General features: G+C 40.7%; 1 protein-coding gene across 1 annotated transcript in view; it reads right to left on the reverse strand.

The window, feature by feature from the left end:
* The window catches only part of cemip (cell migration inducing hyaluronidase 1), a 274166-nt gene that overhangs the window by 8288 nt on the left and 246730 nt on the right, over positions 1–19148 (reverse strand). Inside the window, exons 24-25 of the mRNA XM_088004044.1 lie at positions 15338–15523; positions 12902–13106 (exon numbers count right to left, since the gene is read on the reverse strand). Of these exons, the coding sequence (XP_087860170.1) occupies positions 12902–13106; positions 15338–15523 (391 nt within the window). The remainder of the gene's footprint in view (positions 1–12901; positions 13107–15337; positions 15524–19148) is intronic.

The raw sequence follows: 19148 nt of genomic DNA on the forward strand, positions 1-19148 counted from the left end.
CCCAAAATGTCTCCTTTTAATACAAAAAACAAATGCTATGTTTTTAACGGCACCTTGAAGAGTTCAGGGTAGGGAGATGAGGAGATGTGAGCATGGAAGTCTGATAAGGAAGGATGAACCATCTTGCTACAAAGGGCGAAATTGGCTAAATTTTTGCTAAATTAACAGTTAAATACTGTAAACCTTAAAGCAGCATTTAACTACAGAACGAAATCTATCACTGACGTGAAAAATAAGGTGTTTGTCACAACCAGGTGGTTGGTGAGTCAAACATGGAAGTTCCAAATTGCAAAATAAACTGGAGATCAGAAATCAGGACGCTCAGCAAGTCTGGTTTCACCAGACTTCCGTAAGAGATTCAAAAGGTAAGTTTATCCAAATATTAGCTTAGGAGGTAAGGTAATTTTATTTATATAGCACATTTTCAGCAACAAGGCAATTCAAAGTGCTTTACATGAATTAAAAGGAAATACAAACAAAATAACAAACCAAAGGAAAGAGCAAAACAAGAAAAAGAATCTAATGTTGATCTAAAGTATGTAAACTAGATACTCCTGTACAGGGTTGCTAGATAAGTATAAACTAGATAGTTTATACTATCTAGTCCTCTGGTCTAATTCCTTTTCTGGGTTGGAAGAATAGGAGTCTAAATTGTAGTTGCTAAGGTAGTTTTTCTGGTTTCTAAGTTTGTTCTAATACAGCAGGGATGTCAAACTCAATTTCACCAAGGGCCACTTCAGCATATTGACCCCCCTCAACGGGCCACATTGACGGTACAAATCAGGAGTTCCCAGGTCCAGTCCTCCAGACTGCAACTTTTAGATACATCCCTGCTAAAACACCCCAGACAAAAGGTTGACTTCCCTCATTCAGTTCTGTAGAGGCTTATAATGAGTCAATGATCCAGGTGTGTTAGAGAAGAAACGCATCTAAAATTTCAGATGGTAGCTCTGGAAAACTAGACCTGGGCAGCGCTAGCATAAATGTATGAAAATACAATGTTAAAAATAAATTGAACAACACCTCATATTGTTAATAACGCTTTGGAGCGTCTGGTTAGGAAGCCCATTCAAAATATTTGGTTGAAATGGCGCGTTAAATTCAAGTCTCCATTACAGACCAGAGAAAACTAAAGAGAATGCAACGTTGTGTTAATCCATTTGAGGAGCCGGCAGTTTATCTTGAGGAAATAAATGACGATGCATTAGTTAATTAGACTGTAACATGCGCAGTGCGCTGCTCAACCACTGCGGAAGTAACTCATCCAGCGGATTTAACAAATGGAGCCTTGTTGCACGTTACCCAGGAGAGCGGAGTTCTGGAGGAGCTGCAGACGAAACATCTGTCCGTTTCGGAGAAGCAAAACCACGCAAAAAATAAATCCTGGTAAAAGCGCACACCGGACCGCGCGCAGGGTAAAACACTCAAAGAGTTCAATCGATCAGTTGATCTGTTTGGATCAGACAGATCCAACTGACTGTGATGAATTAGCGCAGATTTTTCTGCAGATGGGAACCAGGAGGAAGTGCGTTCAGACCCCAGCGGGTGAAGTGATGCTAATTTAAGTGAAGTCGCTTAATTTAATTTATTAAAAGTTATTGGGGCCTCAGTCAGTGGTTTTTGTCACTACGGAGAAAAATGTAGATACATTTATCTACACTTTTATACAAAATGCATAAAATGCGAGTAAATAGCTGATGTTAATATGATTGTAATTTCACGGATAAAAATAGTACATGACCGATTTTGTTGTTGTTGTTGTCGGTCAAGATAACGGATAACAAAAAAGTAGCCCGCCCTGACACCAACTCACACACACCTTCATTCACAGTCTTACTTGTAAATCGATTTTCTTTTCTTGGACGTTTTGATGTTAGCTTGTCGACGTCTCAGTTTTATTCGCTGGGAAAATCAATAAGCAGCTTGAGGTGACTCTGCTGCTCTCTAGTGGCGAGAAGCCGCAATGTTCGCTGGTAACAATCGGAATGCATTGTGGGAGATGTAGTTTGTAGTCAATTCGTGTTCAAAACCTATTTTAAATCAATCATGGGCCTATAAAACGCTGCGGGGGCCACATAAAATGACGTGGCGGGCCACATGTGGCCCGCGGGCCTTGAGTTTGACACATGTGTAATACAGTGTTTCTCAACCTTTTTTTGGGCCAGCGCCCCCCCAGCCTTTATCCAGGTTCCTCACCGCCCCCCACCAAAGAATTTGTAGGCTACTTTACATGGACTATTATTTTATTATTAATATTATTATCACTATTGTAGATGTTTTGATTTTTATGCTTGTTTCTGTATTTATCATCAAAAATAATTTCCCAGAGAACAAAAAAGCCATGGGAATAGAAATTATTTTCACAGGCGTCTACGAAAAATGCAATGAACATTCATCTTAAAATCTGTAGGCCTAACAGCAGCCAATCAGAGTGGAAAAATATTCTTATTTTGTGCCATTTTCTAGTTGTTAAATATTCCACAAAATGATCAGATAAAAGATGTTCAACATGCCAGTTTAAACTTTGATCTATTTGCAAAACGACTGAGCTCTGCAACATTAAAACATGGATAGAACTGTAACTACATTAATCAGAACTCTTCTTCTCTTCAGTGTTTGTCAGTTTCTGGTGGTGCAGCTCTGTGCTGCCTTCAGGAGAATGGGACATCAGAGTATCATCCATAAAATTTCACCCATATGGCATTTACTGTGCAAACCAGAGCTTTTAGTGGAAAAACAAAAGTTCCAGGTCCTTTTAAAACCATATAAATATGAGACAGAAACATGGATTATATCTTTATATAGACCTCTCTATTGATTTATAGATTAATAGTTTTACTGGACAGAAATTACAAAGAACAAATCTGGTTCTTAATCAAATCCTAATGAGTCAAATTGAAAGTGTCATGGAGTAACTGAACACCACCATGACATTAACATGAAATATAATATTGAAGAAATAAATATATCAAATCTAATTAAAAACATAAATAAGTGATAAGTTCTTTACTGTTATAATCTGTAAGAGATTCAAAAGGTTATTCTCAGTATTAGATGTGGTCTTAATAAACCCATGGCATTTCAATAATGCCATGGTTTATCTGGAAATAGTGTCTGTTTATTCTTGCCATACTTGCTCTGTATTAATTATTGTTCGAAAGGTCTTGCCATACCAGTTTATTCCTCTGTATTTATCAAATTTATCAAATACAGTCTAAAAGACTGTATTTGTCCTTCCATGGAAGCGGGAAGCTTTCAAACGGAAATAAAACACTTTTTAATACAAGTTGCTGCTTTGACATGATCACATTACTGCCAAAACATATGTACAAAAATACCAGACAAAGTGAATCACAGCAACGTCATCAGCCGGTGTAACACTGAACTGATGCGGTGAAGCTACCAGTAGCAGGAGCGGAGCTACAAGCTACAAACACTGAACAGAAGGAGAGCTACCATCGATACCGTTGCAGCCAGGCATGTTTTAATGTTACACAATACAGTTTTACCAAGTTGCTCAAAGTCTAAACTGGTATTGTTGTGCATATAAGGTGTAAAGTTTACCTTCGAGTTTGTTCTAACTCATTTTCTGGTTGCAATAATAGGAGTCTCTGCATAATAATCTAAAAATTAATCTAAGAAGTAGAATATTGGTCTAAATAGTGAGAACTCTACAGTTTTTACAAAAATAAGCTAAAAAGTGGCTAATCTGGGTTAACCCAGAAAAGTGGCCCTTTCTGGGTTAAAAGTGAGTACTCCACAGTATCTAAATAATAACTGATAAGTATAATGAAAAGACAACGTTGAGTAGAATATGGCACATATAGCAAGACAAAAACAAAGACATGCTGGCAAAGACGTTGAGGTCAGGGAGTGTGTGTTTGTAACTATGACGTGTTTGCAGATTAATCCATGTCTTTCACAGCCTGTTCTCCCAAATAAAGTCTCTGATAAAGGTGGAATAATCAAGTGTGAGTCCTTGAGAGTTCAGCCATAAGATTCCAGGATGACTTCGAGAGGGGTGAGGAGATGGGAAGGAGCAGTTTGTTTACATAAACTCCAGGAGATTCGAGATAGCCAGAAGGCCACAGGGAGCCAGATTAAGAATAAATTCTCTTTTGATCTGGTTTATCTCATATAGTAGTATATCCAAATTAGTCTGGCTATTCCACTGAACCAAAGCTAGCAACTTCTTCAAGATTGATTCCATCCCGCTAGTCAGTTTGAGTCCTCAGTTGGGCTGCGAGTCTTGGCAAGACTTGCATCCAATTTGCATCTCTGTCCCACAATATGCAGTCTGAGTGTTCGCTAGCTTGGCCAAATCCGTCACAAATTAGTCAATAAACCAGGTATCCACAAGCTCCAATGACCATCATGAATAAATCCAGGGTGAATTCATCCCGTCGGGGGTGTCCCCGCAGGACAAGAGGGCGCTCCTGTGCCCAGTCTTTTCGTTGAGAAAATTTGATCAATTGCATTGATAGAGGTCTCAGTAACAGTGACTCAGAATTACCTCTAGTAGGAGGAGACTATGCTTCTGGAGATCCTTTTAAGGTTGTTGAGCCTTTTTAAGTCCCTGGCTCCGATACTGCTGTCCCAACAGATGACGGCAGAAGAGATGATGCTCTCAACAACAGATTATAGAAGATCTGCAGCATCTTGCTGCAAACCTTGAAGTATCATCTGCGTAGTTAATCTTATCTTATAATCTTATTTCCTGTTATAACCTGAGCTGGTGGGAGCATATACATATTGAATAAGAGAAGTCCTAGGATTCCTCAGAGGTCCCTGAAGTACCCCATATGCAAAGGAGGAAATCCCATTTCATTATTGGGGGGGGAAACAGGGAAAGTTCTTAAGAGAAATGTTTGGGGGTCAAGTTACAGTGAAATGTGGTTCAAAAAAGTGTGTTCAAGCTGCAAGACCAAAAATGCACATTAAATGTATGTTTTTCCTCTGTTGGTCTCAACAAATCTGTAGTGTGAGGATTTGGTTTTCTGTATGTCAATTTAGTTCTTGTGTTGTCTCATCTGCCCTTTATTGCTCCCAGCTGTGTCTCATTGTTCCCTGACTACCCCTTGTGTATTTTATTCCACCTGTGTTCCCTACTGTCTTTACTGTCGTTAGTCTAAGTACTCCTTCTGCCACAGACCTGTCCAGGGTGTACCTCTGCCTCTCACGTTAGCTGGAGATGGGCACCAGCAACCCTCTTGACCCCACTAAGGGACAAGGGTGTACAGAAAATGGATGGATGGATGGATGGATGGATGGATGAATGGATGAAATGGATGGAGTCTAAGTCGTATTCCACTGCTTTTGTTTTGGCCCTTTTGTCGATCAATTGCTACAAGTGTTCTAGCCCTTTGCCTTGTTGCTCACTTGTGCTGCCTGGATATCTATCTGTATTTTATCATTAAACCATCATCTACTTCATACCTGGCTCCACTGCGTCTGTCCTCACCTTTTACATCCTCAACTCATGACAGAAGGATCCGACCAAAGTACAATGTAGTGTTTAAAAAGACACTACATCATGGACCCAGCAGATGTGATTTTCAAAAACGAATTTGAAGACTTAAAATCCACCATCAAGGACTACATAGAAACTACTGCCAAACACTACTCTGCATGCAGATGACTTGGCATAGCCACCAGATGTGTCCTTGTCCTGAATGTCTCCCTTCCCTGGGCTTGGTAGAGCTGGAGAAGGCAGAGTGGGAACCCCCAGGCTGCCCTGGCAATAATGACTCCACCACCACTACTACTACCACTAACCCCGAAGCCATCTTCCACTCTCCGTCGTCCTTCACAGCTCCAGTCCTGTCTCCATCACCAGCCATAGCTCCAGCCCCAGAGTGGGCCACCTGCCCCGGTAAGCGGACCAGGAAGTTCCCTTCTCAGCCATCCAGGACATGGGAAAACCAAAAAAGGCTTAAAAATAAAGCAACTTAACAATTTATAATTTAAATTTCACATAACTTGTACTGAGAACCACTACAATAAAACAATATTTATGAGGAATTTTATTAAGTGGAGTTACTCATTAAAACGTTTTATTTAGAGTCTTAAATTTTTGTAAAGGTGTAGCAGAGATTAGATCAGTGACACTGAACCAAACTTGTATCTGAACAACATTTGAATCTTAGTTTGACTTCTTGGGTCTCAACAGTTTGTTTACTGAGGAAAAACACAAGTTTGTTGTACATTACTACTTGCAACTCATTTTGGTCCTGCTGCTTGAACACATTAAAAACTTTTTAAACCACGTTCACTGTAACTTTCTGACCCCCTCCCCAAATTACACGTAAGAAATGTTCTTGTTTATAGTCCCCCCCAATAATGAGATGGGATTTATTCTCTTGCTTTGAACATTTACAAAGTAAATTCACCAACTCAAAGTTTTTACATTTAAATGTTCAAAAATTTCAAATCTTGTAATCTATGCTAAAACCATAAAATCAAATTTAATAGCATTGATAGCCTCTCCTTGGGCTGCCACCTTATCGTGGTGGAGGGGTTTGAGTGTCCCAAAGGAGCTATGCTGTCTGGGGCTTTATGCCTTGGGTGACCCTACAGTCACCCAAGGCAGACCGGTCCTAGGTGAGGGACCAGACAAAGTGTAGCCTAAAGACCCTTTTGATGGATGGGATCTTTGGATCTGGTGTTCCCTCGCCCTCCCTGTGAGAAGGGCCAAAGGGTGCAGCTTGTGATGGGTGGTGGCTGACAGAGGGGGCCCTGGTGGTCTGATCCTCAGCTGCAGAAGCTGGCTCTTGGGAGATGGAATGTCACCTTTCTGGTGGGGAAGGAGCCAGAGCTATTGTATGAGGCTGAGAGCTTCTGGCTAGAAACAATCGGTCTCACCTCAACGCATGGAACCAGTCTCCTTGAGAGGGGCTGGACATACTTCCACTCTGGAGTTGCCCAAGGTGAGAGGCACCGGGCAGGAGTGGGCATACTTATTGCCCCCCATCTCAGCGCCTGTACGTTGGGGTTTACCCTGGTGAACAACAGTTCAGATTACCCACCCTTCTTGGAATCCTTGGAGGGGGTACTGGAGAGTGTCCCTCCTGGGGACTCCCTTGTTCTGCTGGGAGATTTCAATGCTCACGTAGGCAATGACAGTGAGACCTGGAGGGATGTGGTTGGGAGGAACGCCCCCCCCCATCTGAACTCGAGTGGTGTTCTGTTGTTGGACTTCTGTGCTCATCACAGATTGTCCGTAACGAACACATAAGTTTGTTCATATGTACAGTTGGCACCAGGACACCCTAGGTCGCAGTTTGATGATCGACTTTGTCATTGCTTCATCGGATCTGTGGCCGTGTCCTTCTGGGGGGGCTTCTCTACAAGAGTATGGGGGTACCAGACCCTTTGATATGGGCTGTCAGGTCCCTGTTTGACCGGTGTCAGAGTGTGGTCCGCATTGCCGGCAGTAAGTCAGGCTCGTTTCCAGTGAGAGTTGGACTCGGCCAAGGCTGTCCTTTGTCACCGATTCTGTTCATTACTTTCATGGACAGAATTTCTAGGTGCAGCCGAGGTGTTGAGGGGATCCGTTTTGGTGGCCTTATGATCGCATCTCTGCTTTTTGCGGATGATGCGGTCCCTGTTGGCTTCATCAGATTGTGATCTGCAGCTCTCGCTGGAGTGGTTTGCAGCTGGGTGTGAAGCGGCCGGGATGAGGATCAGTCCCTCCAAATCTGAGGCCATGGTCTTGAGCTGGAAAAGGGTAGAGTGCCTTTTCTGGGTCAGGGGGGTCGTCCTGCCTCAAGTGGAGGAGTTTAAGTATCTCGGGATCTTGTTCACGAATGAGGGAAGAAGGGAGCGGGAGATCAACAGGTGGATTGGTGCAGTGTCTGCAGTGAAGCGGGCGCTGTACCAGTCTGTCGTGGTGAAGAGAGAGATGAGCCAAACAGCGAAGCTCTCAATTTACCGGTCGATCTACTTTCCTACCCTCACCTATGATCATGAGCTTTGGGTCATGGCCGAAAGAACGAGATCACAGATACAAGCAGCCGAAATGAGTTTTACCCACATGGTGGCTGGGCTCTCTCCCTTAGAGATGGGGTGAGAAGCTTGGTCATCCGGGAGGGTCTCTGAGTAGAGCCGCTGCTCCTCCACATCAAGAGGAGCCAGCTGAGGTGGCTCGGGCATCTGGTCAGGATGCCTCCTGACCAGATGCCCGATGCCTCCCTGGTGAGGTGTTCTGGGCATGTCCCACCGGGAGGAGGCCCCAGGGAAGACCCAGGACACGCTGGAGGGACGATGTTTCTCGGCTGGCCTGGGAACGCCTTGGGGTTCCCCCGGAGGAGCTGGAAGAAATGGCTGGGGAGAGGGAAGTCTGGGCCTCCCTTCTTAGACTGCTACCCCCAAGACCCGACCCCGGATAAGCAGAAGAGGGAGGATGGATGGATGGATGGATGGATGGATGGATGGATGGATGGATGGATGGATGGATTCTCAATAAACAAATGTTACATTTCTATTGGCCCATTACTTGTTTCTAAGATTGTCTGTGATAAAATGTTAGCATTTATCACATTGCAGGGCCTTAATAGTTGCTTAGTTCATCTACACCTTGGGCCAGTTTTAAATGTGATCAGCATCATGTCATTGTGACTGATTTGGATTTTTAAAAAAGTGCAAATAATTTATATCTATTTTAATAGCATAAAATAAATATTTTGGATTTGTTGTTTTAAGTTAAGTTGTGGGTTTAGGAATTGTTGGCAATGTCCTCCCCATAACATAATAACAATATAATTATCCACTAATATTTTTACATTTCATGTCAACTTAACATTAAGTTAAGTTGACATTGGAGTGCTAAGCCTTGGTGCCCTGACCACCAGGCTTAGCAAATTTTCTGGGGGAAACCCTGCACAGGTTTGCCCTCTTTGGATGTTGGCCCTCACATTCATGTTGGCTGTCATCGACACATTTTCCAAGATGGTTCTCTCATTCATCTCAAGAGGCTTGCTTCTGCAAAAGAAATGGGGCAGATCCTGGCACGGGAAGTTTTTCGCCTCCACAACTTCCCACAAACATCATTCCTGACAGAGGACCACAACTCTTTTCATTTGTGGAAGGAGTTCTGCTCCATGCTTGTCTGGTTCTCATCCTCAAATGAGAGAGCAAACCAGGAGGTTGAGACCAAGCTCTGTATACTTTGTGACAATGATCCTGCCATATGGCCTCACAACTTACTGTGGGTGGAACACTTTCTTCTAGCACCACTTGCCTTCTGGAATCATCCATGAATTCCAGTCACCAGTGTTCACAGTTCATGAGAGGGAGATCAAATTTCCATCTGTTCACGCCACAGCCATGAGATGGCAACAAGTCTGGAGAAAGGCTCGGAGGACCATGACCAGAATGTCAGGGGTGCAATCCAAGACTGCCAATCGCTGCCGTGTTGCTGCATCCAACTATCAAGTGGGCCAGATGATAGTTATCATCAAAAGTCGGAAGTTGGCATTTCATTTCATTGGCCCATTACTTGTTTCTAAGATTGTCAAATTGTCTGCGTGCAGTTGCCCCATTCCATGTGTCCTGGGTCAAGCCCTACATCATGCCTTGTCTACCGCCTGCTTCCAGACCCCCTCCACACACTGGGTTAATGATGGAGACCCCATCTACACTCTGGTAAAAAAGAAGGGGACTATTTGGTGGGTTGGGAAAGATATGGACCTGAGGAATGGGCCTGGATTCCTGGTCACTTCATCATTGACTCAGGAACTTCCACCACCTCCATCCTGATCAGCCAAGAGGCCAGTCAGGAGCCTTAGATTCTGTTATGATTCTGGCCAGTCTGTCTGCTCTGTTTTACTCCTCAGCTCTCACCTCTGCAATCAAGTTTATCAGGTCCATGTGCATGCTGCTGCGCTAAAGTGCAAACAGGCTCGTGTCATTCATCTGCTCACCAGTAGTTACGTTCAGCTTTCTGGCAGGCAAGCAGTGCCAGATTTTTGAAAGCCCACGTGTGAGTTACTATCCAGCATTTCCTTCTTTGCCTGACCACATTCATGACCACATTTTGTCTTTTGAGTTTCCCTGTCTCACCTTGCCCATATTGCCCTACTGACTTCTGTTATCTGGACATGACAAGCTTCATGCAAGCTTAACGTGATATATTGGTAGCTAGTCATCTTTTAGCTAACTTTACCTGCATCCACCAGCTTTACTCAATTCAGTCGGTTAGTTTGGGGAAAAACAGTGAAAAGTTCTTTGCATTTTGCTGGTTTGCTGCCATGATTCTAACGCACATCTGCACAGCTCTGCGCATCAGCAGCAGGTCTCCTTTGCTGCTGCACAGGTGTAAACCCAGCGTGAGCATCTTACCGCTCATGTTGCATTTAAAGGCGGCTCGGAAAAACAGGTTATGACATGTTAACAATGGATTAAACAGTTTTAACTACTGAAAAAAAGTGACAGAAGGCAGAGATATGGGAAGTGCGGAAGCCCCTATTGTATCGAATCAACATAGGAATAACAGAGAGTTGGCCACTTTAAGGTAAAAACAATAAACAGCTGCCAGTCCAGGGGGGGTACGGCTGACTCTGTGGGTGGACAATATCAATGCCCCCCAATGTCCGCCCATGCCGGCGGGTCTGTTCATTAATTTATTGGATTCTGACCCAGCTTGGCTCCTTGACATCCAAATCCTGTGTTCCTGTGGGTTGAGAAACCTTCAACTATTTGTGCTGTGGACCAGTCTCCACCATCCAGCAGGGGGGCTCTGTTCTTGGCAACCAGGACCCCTAGAGATGACCCCTTGTCACTGCGTACTCACCACAATCTCACTGAGGAGCCAAGATTCTGTTTCCCGCTTCCCATGGACAGATTTTGTCAACATCTCTTGACAAAATCAAGCGTATTTCAAGTTTCAAGCCACTGACCAGTTTCTCTGTCCTCAGTGGTTCCTGGTCTGCTGTTGGTAGTCTCCTATCCTCACACATTCCTATTTTCAATTAACCATCCACCATTTTACTGTTGTGTTCTTAACCCCAACCCTGGCTGAAAATTTGGGTCCTCAGGTATGCTTGTTACATGTTTCCCCTGTCATTTCACATAATTACACGTAACATTTTTGAACTTATGTTTTTTGATTTCTTTCTTTATATGGATTACAGGCTTGTTTCCTATGGATATGGGAAAGTTTTAGCAAATGACTAGGACAGTACTTTTCAAAAGTATTCCTTTTGAAAAGTACTTTTCCTTCGGAAAAAAAAACTGGTCCTTAAGTACCCCTGCATGTTTTAGATAGGTCTCTGTTCTAGAGTACCTGATTTAAATGATTGTGTGATCTCCTCTGCAGCCATCGAATGCTGCAGAAGCCTGTTAATTATACCCATTCATTTAAATCTTCACATTAAGTCAGAAGACACCTAAAAGATGCAGGCAGCTGTACTTGAGGACCAGAGAGCTGTTTCACAAAAGTCGCATAAGGGATGAAGCCAGACTTGACATAGTGCCATATGTATATCCTGGCATTACGTGTCGCAAAGACCAAACCAGGCTCAGGATGTGCAACTATGTCAAGCCAGGCATAAATAATTCAGGTGCATCAACAGATTTCTTCAGCGGACAATGAGATCGATCACAGATTCATAGATCATAAATTGCATATGCCATACCTCACACCAAATGAACAACATATTTTGATGGAGGATTATGAGGAATTGAAGCACACCATTCTCTAAACTTCTGCTACTAAAAACTACTTCTACAATAGCAGAGTAAATGCATAATTTGCCCAAATTATACATTTCCAAACGATTCTTAACAAAAAAAAAAGTCATATCTGTCATTTGCTCAAACAACTCTAATCTTATAAATGAGCAGAGGAAGTTAGGAAGTTGTGTGAATCTGACAATGGATTCAGTCATGTTCTTCTTTTATTGTTCCATATCTTATCAATATTTATACAGAATAACCATGACAACAGGTCAAGATTAAGTGTAAGAACATTTTGCAGAATCTCGGAAATATGTGGATAATATGTTGACTACAATGTGCAAGTGACTTATAGTAATGACTTAGAAAGTCCCTGCCTACATCGCCTTTAATTAGTTTCACCTATAGTCAACTTCCTGTCTGTGTTCCTTCCTTCCTGTTTGAGTTTGAAGGAACATTTTTTTTTAAACTGGTAGAGTAATGGCAGCTTAATGCTGATCAAAAGACAGAAGATAAGTTGTAAAAAGGATGAGCTTATAAAATATATGTTATGACCAGCCTCAAAGCTTTGTTTGTAGTGTGAAGCAGTGTTTGTTTTAAATATTGATTGAGATTGTGCATTTAAGTTTTATGCAAAAATTAAAATTAATTTATGTAGTAAATATTATTTTAAATTAAGTTAAAATTCATCAGTAAAATATGTGAAGTATGCTACAATTAATATGGCTTGAGTTGATAACAGTAACTTAATTTCTTTGTGATCAATTTATGTAACCCCTGGAGGTCCAATGTCCAAAGGCCTTTCTGTTAAACTAGAACAGTGGTCTCCTGAAACACAATTCATTTCACAATTAATAATTACATTTTCTACCATAATAATGTTAAAATAAGAATAGTATTTGACTGAATACCAACATAAATTTGTGGTATTTTAATGCAATGTAATAAAAACAGGCAAAAATAGATAAGAAAACGGAATCACGGACTAAACACACAAGTTTCTGACTGAATAGAGGGAGGGAACAAACAAACTGTTCCCTCTCATTATTGGCCTGGTCTGGCTAGCAGCACAGAGTAAATTGCCATGGTAGCTTTCATGCTACTGCTCTTGTGAAACCAAATTGAGGCTTAAGCAGCTATCCTAGTTTTGTGAAACAACATTAAGCTTTTTAGGTGAAACCTAGTGATAACTGTGGTTAATTGGGAAGTTTTAACCTTCTTTGCTTACCAGCCTGCTTTTTGGTATCTTTTTTGGCATGGCTGCATTGGCAACAGGTGTCTCCGCATGTATTGGATATGCCTTGGCCAAGCAGTTGCTGGGTGGACTTCCCTCTGGGATGGTAGCTGTGATCTTCACCCTTTCACAACCTTTTACAGAGCAAAAGGCAAACTGTTCCCTCTCATTATTGGCTTTTAACTTTAGGAAGATTAAGCTGCAGCAGACACAAAAACAGACAAAGAACATAAAGCAAATAATAAAGCATAAGCTTGTTTTTTTGTAATAAGGTCTTCTTGCTATATCATACCAACTTTATTTATAAAGCACTTTAAAACAACCACAGCTGATACAAAGTGCTGTACATTAAAACACAACATAACAATAAAAAAAACAACTCTTACAGTTTAAAAACATACAATTTAAAACTAGATCCCACTGGAGTTGAAAGCCAAGTAAGATAGATGGGTTTTAAGACGAGCTTTAAAAGTGGACAGTGAAGGGGCCTCTCTGACCTGCAAAGGCAAGTCGTTCCATAACTTAGGACCCATAACAGAGAAAGCCCTGTCCCCTCTGAGCTTCCTTCTTGATCTCGGTACCTCCAAGAGCAGCTGATCTGTGGACCTTGGAGACCAATAGGGTATGTAGGGGTGAAGAAGCTCAGAGAGGTAAGTCGGGGCAAAATTATGCAGTGATTTAAAAACAAACATAAGAATTTTAAAATGAATCCTAAAATATACAGGCAGCCAGTGAAGTGAGGCCAGGACAGGGGTCACATGTTCTCTCTCTCGAGTTCCTGTCAAAAGTCGTGCAGCAGCATTCTGAACCAGCTGCAGACGTGAGAGCAGCGATTTACTGACTCCCAGATAAAGTGAGTTACAGTAATCCAATCGAGTCGAAATAAAAGCGTGGATCACCGTTTCAAAATGCTGCCTGGAAAGAAAAGATTTCACTGATCCTTAAATGATAAAAGCTGGACTTAACCGCAGCTCTGATTTGGCCATTAAAATCACTGTCCACCTTAAAACCAAGATCTGTAATAACAGGTTTAAAATAAACCTCCAAGGGTCCCAGGTCAACAGAGGAGGACTGGGTGCAAACACCATCACCTCTGTTTTCTTTTCATTAAAATGTAAAAAGTTCAAGGCCAATCAAGCTTTAATATCACCTGGACATGCCAGGAGATGTTTGATGGAATGTACATCCTTCTGCTTCAGGGGCAAATAAATCTGGCAATCATCAGCATAACAATGAAATGAAATCCCATGTTTCCTGAGGACAGAACCCAGAGGCAGTAAATACAGAGAGAAAAGCAGTGGGCCCAGAATTGAGCCCTGCGGGACACCATATGGCATTGAAGCAGCAGATGATTCGGTTGCTGTAAAGCAACCGTGCAATGCATTTAAATTTCTTTAAGTAATTTTTATCTCCTCTTTAGTCTTGTTTTTGCTTTAGCCATTTCATAGTTGATCTAATATATTACCTGGGTCATTCTCATGTTCCTTTTAACATTTTGCTTTCTGTAATATTCCAGAAAGATTATTAGGTTTAAGGTTAGATTTAATAAAAGAATGTACCATTTGAATTAATTTATTATTTAAATTATATAACTCAAAACTATTGTCAGTAAGAAAAACAACTGATTGATTTTATTCTAGCTTTTAAATTGCTGTCCTCCAAAAAAGAAGGGAAGAATTTAGATGTTGGGAGCAAAAATGTCCGTAGCAGAAGTTGGGCTAGACGTTTTCTTTATCCTTTGTTTTGACAAACGGTGTCGAAAAAAATCCTGTCATGATCTATTTTTACCCATCAAGTTTTCAAATTATAATAATGATATTTAATTGCTTTTCTTTTTCATTCTGTTTAATTAATATTCAACAAACTGAGTTGATAATCCATATCTTGTTCTCATCAAGCAGAATATATTACATCTTTCTCTGCAGATTAAGTTTTGAAATCTGGTGACATTTCACCAATTGAAGTGAACAGAAGTCATTAAGAGCAGGATGAGCTGCTTGCACATTTATTGTGCAGCACAGTGTGTCTTTCAAAGCACTTCTTACAGTCTAATGAATATCTACACCTTACTTCTTCATTCTCAACAGGGTAAACTCCCTACTTCTCTATTTAGACTGTAATAAATAACATAAATTTATTGCACATTCTTTTTTGGCTTTCTCACTGTAGGCTTTTGAAATGCGCCACGGAAGTCTGAGAAGGACCGGACAGTCAAGCACATAATTTGGACTCTTGTTAAAAATGCATCTTCTAATGAGTAATTTTCAGATTGAACAATATGTATGTCATGCTTTATTTATGACCTGTTAAAATAGTCAGAAGGACTGGAGTGACTGTAGGCTTAAAAAGAAGAGGAGGCACCCTGTTCTAAATAAAATAAATTGGTTTTCAGAAGTCATTGTGTGAAGTATAAGTACCAACTTAACTAACCCAGTCTCTTCCTCCCAGTAGTAGTATCCCTTGGTCAAGTGTGAATGATTGATCTTCTCTCTCTGCGTTGTCTTCACAAAGACACCAGTCTTGAATGTCTTTTTAGTGAGGCGATTGTGAATGTCAGCAATGATGGTAAAAGTAGTTTCTTTTGGGTAGCAGATCCCCAAACTGACCCAGTCATTTCTGCAATAAATAAATAAAAACACACCATAACATCAGTAATTCAGTCACAAAGCAAAATCTTTTCTAAATGAACAGCAGCTTATATATGAAAACATCAAAAACCTTGCAGGGTACTATTTTTATTTATTTATTTATTTTTTTGTTGGATTCCAGTAAGAAATGTCTATGTATGGAAGTTAGATCAAGTGAGACTTGCACAAAAATTAGAATTTGCCTATCAAAAAGGCAATTTTTGATAGGCAAAAGTCTATCAAAAATTGAAAGACTTTTGGAAGCATTCTGACTTCCAAAAGTCAGAATGCTTGATCAAAGTTCCAACTTTGATCAAGGCTTTGATCAAAGTTGGAACATCCATCAGTGGAAGTGTGAACTTCCACTGACCATTCCACTGCATGCATTCATTTTTCTGACACCTTTACCACAACAAAGAAAAAAAAATACAGTTTCAGACTTTGATTCTCATAAATCTGACTCAGTCTAATCAACAAATGTCTGGACAATCTCATACTGGCAGGACCCCTTTACACAGGATTAAGATACACAAGGAAACCCAGTATGTGGCTTTCACATTGTATTTCTTGGTAAGGTAAAAGTAGTGAAGAGAAATTGCTGCTGGTGGTTTATTATTATAGTGATTATTATGGGGGAAGCATGGTTGTAGGATCTCACTTTAACTTTGAACATTTCTTAAAGTTCAAAGTTAAAGCAGAACTGGCCACATTGCTCTCATGTCAAGTTTACACCCTCATCATTCAAAAACAGTGGAGACCCAAGAAAGCTTTGAGTTTTTCTTCAGTTGATAACATGATTTTTAATATGACTGGACAATAAATCAACAACATCATGTATATTGTTATACATGCTGACACATGATCAATATCAATAGATATTACATTTGGTAGAATATTCAATATATAGATATCAGTGACGTGCGGTCAGGGGAGGCAGGTGAGGCTCTGCCTCACCTGTCATCATGGAAAAATAATATATATTTTTCACAGCGATATGTGATTCTTGTGATGCAAAAAAGTGTTTCTATTAAAGTTCTGCAAAAATAAATCTCCATCTCATCACAGCGGAGAAACGTGAGTTTTTTTCTAAATTAGCATGTTGTCATTTAGCAGATTTATTTTGTAATTCCAATTTGTTCGATAGTCGATGGATGGAAAAGCATATTGGTTTGTACTATAAAGTATCTATTTTTTACTTAGCTTAACCAATTCTGATTAGTTTTGTCTTCAAAATCGCTGGATTTTCGCATTTTTCCATTCAAATGCTCAGAAGTGAAGCCGGTGAGGCAGCAGCGAACTGAGCCTCACCTGGGATTCATCAACCTCTCACTCACTGCACTGTTTGCCGTTCTATGGGAGCATGTTTGTCCTGTCTGTACGCCAGCAATGAAATGGCTAAAAAAACATTTAATATATGGACTGATTTTCCATAATTTAGCTTATGTATATAATGTACAGTTTTTTTGTCACCAACTGTGTGTATCGTGTTTTGTGTGAGGAGGAGCGATCAGAAACGGCAGAGAACAGACTCGAAGTGAGGCAGGCAGTTCTCTTGCCTCATGACCTAATTATTCTGTTCAGGTGTGGTGCAGCAGAGGAACATCTAAAAATTGCAGGACAGTGGCCCTCCAGGACTGGAGTTTGAGACCCCCTCTTTTTTCTTTCCTTTAGTTTGTTATTTTGTTTGTATTTCCTTTTAACTCATGTAAAGCACTTTGAATTGACTTGTTGCTGAAAATGTGCTATATAAATAAAATTACCTTACCTTGTGGACTGTTTTTTTCCCCATAAATTTTTATTTAAAAAAAAAAAAGTTTTTACAACATTTTGAAATTTAGCCTGTTACACTTTTTTTTGACAAAACTTCTCCTGCTGTAGAAAAAAATGAAGTAAACACTACATTTACAGTGAACCCTTGATTTCTTAGGGGTTGCGTTCCGAAAATAATCCGTGATATGCGAAATCCGTGTGGTAGTTACCTTATTATACAGCATAAATAAATACTCTACATTGAAACCAAAGAACAAAACCTGTTCATCAATCCGGCCTTAATGTGATCTGGAGTCGTGTCATTAAAGCGTCTCCTCCAATCTGCCCCGCGAGATTCACAGCTTTATCTACGGCAGAGCGATGGATCTCGTCAACTGAGCCTCCGGTCAGGTTCTGCTGCCTCTGACCACACTTTTTTTTTTTTTCCCAGTTGGCATTCAACGTTTCAGTTCCATCTGCTGAATAGCCAATCTGTATTAAATACTGTAACTTTATTGCCACTCAGGTAGAGAAGATCGTATGATTCTACCAATCATACGATCAATCAGGACGCAGAACACTGTGGAAAAAAAAAACTGCACAAAAAATCTGCGAAGCAGCGATACCATGATAGGTGAACCGTGTTATAGCGAGGGTTCACTGTATATGAAATAATTTCTAAAAAGCAACTGAGTAATTTGTAGACTGGTTTTATATCTGAGTTTATCCTAGGTGTATTGGGACTTCATTCTCATGCCTGGACTCATAATGCCTCAGCATTGAGGAGGTGGATTTATTTAAATAAGACAGTTTAGTAAAACATATGCGACACTTAACCTGCAGAACACAACATGAAAGTAAACTAAGAGTCAGTTTCAGATGAATTTGGATTCAGATAGATCAAGTAGAAACTGACAAGAACCGGATGAAACAACAAAATGAAAACAAATTTATTTTCCAATATAAGATCAAAATGGTCCCACACTGCGGAAACCTTTCATTTGAGGCTGCTCCATCGTTGACACTGTTCCGTAAAAGATCAAGAATTCGTTTAGCAAATGCTTTTGACAGATTGACAGATTCGCTTCCTTATAAACACAGTTTGACGCTTTAATGTCATTTCAAAACAGTTCCTGTATCGGTCACGTGACTTGCTGAAACCAATATGCGCACCGACACGGGTTTTGGTCTGTGGGCTTCACACATGCGCCGATGCATCGGTGTTGCCGGTGTTCCATTACTAACATCGGTTGAGCGAGCAGGTCTGAGTTGGTTTATTGTTTAAACGGGGAGAAGCGGATTTTCGTAGCGACATCGCACCCAGGCCTGCAACGAAAACTTTAACCAGTACCGGACAGTGTGTGTGTGTGTGTGTGTGTGTGTGCGTGTGTATGTGTGTGTGTGTGTGTGTGTGTGCGCGCGCGAGAGAGAGAGTATGGGATATGGTATTTAGAATTGTAAATTCTGATAATGTATGGAGTTCTGTTAGTGACACAAGTTGAATTCTGTTTGCAGTAAAACAACAGTTAAAAGGAAGGGTTTTCTTTAAAAAACACAAAGGTAAAGTGTGTAAAACATAAAGGACTGAACAGAAAAGATGCTTTATTGGCTTTATTTTATTTTGGGAAACATTTAATACTGGGAATTAATGACCTGGCTCTATATTTAAGTTTCTGATCATTTTGGGGGTATTGTGTAGCCTCATTTGAAGCAAAGGATTTATTTTTCCAAGTCCTTATTAAAAGAAACTATTCAGTTAGCTGAATAGTTCCAGCTAACTAAATAGTTAGCTGGTTGTCTAGAGTTGTTACATCAAAGGTGTGTTTGGTAATTGGACAGTAGGTAAACCTGCGTGGTATCTACCA

This window comes from Poecilia mexicana, unplaced genomic scaffold, assembly GCF_051168715.1.
Source record: "Poecilia mexicana isolate PSO_F unplaced genomic scaffold, ASM5116871v1 scaffold_3, whole genome shotgun sequence".
Lineage (NCBI taxonomy): Eukaryota > Metazoa > Chordata > Actinopteri > Cyprinodontiformes > Poeciliidae > Poecilia > Poecilia mexicana.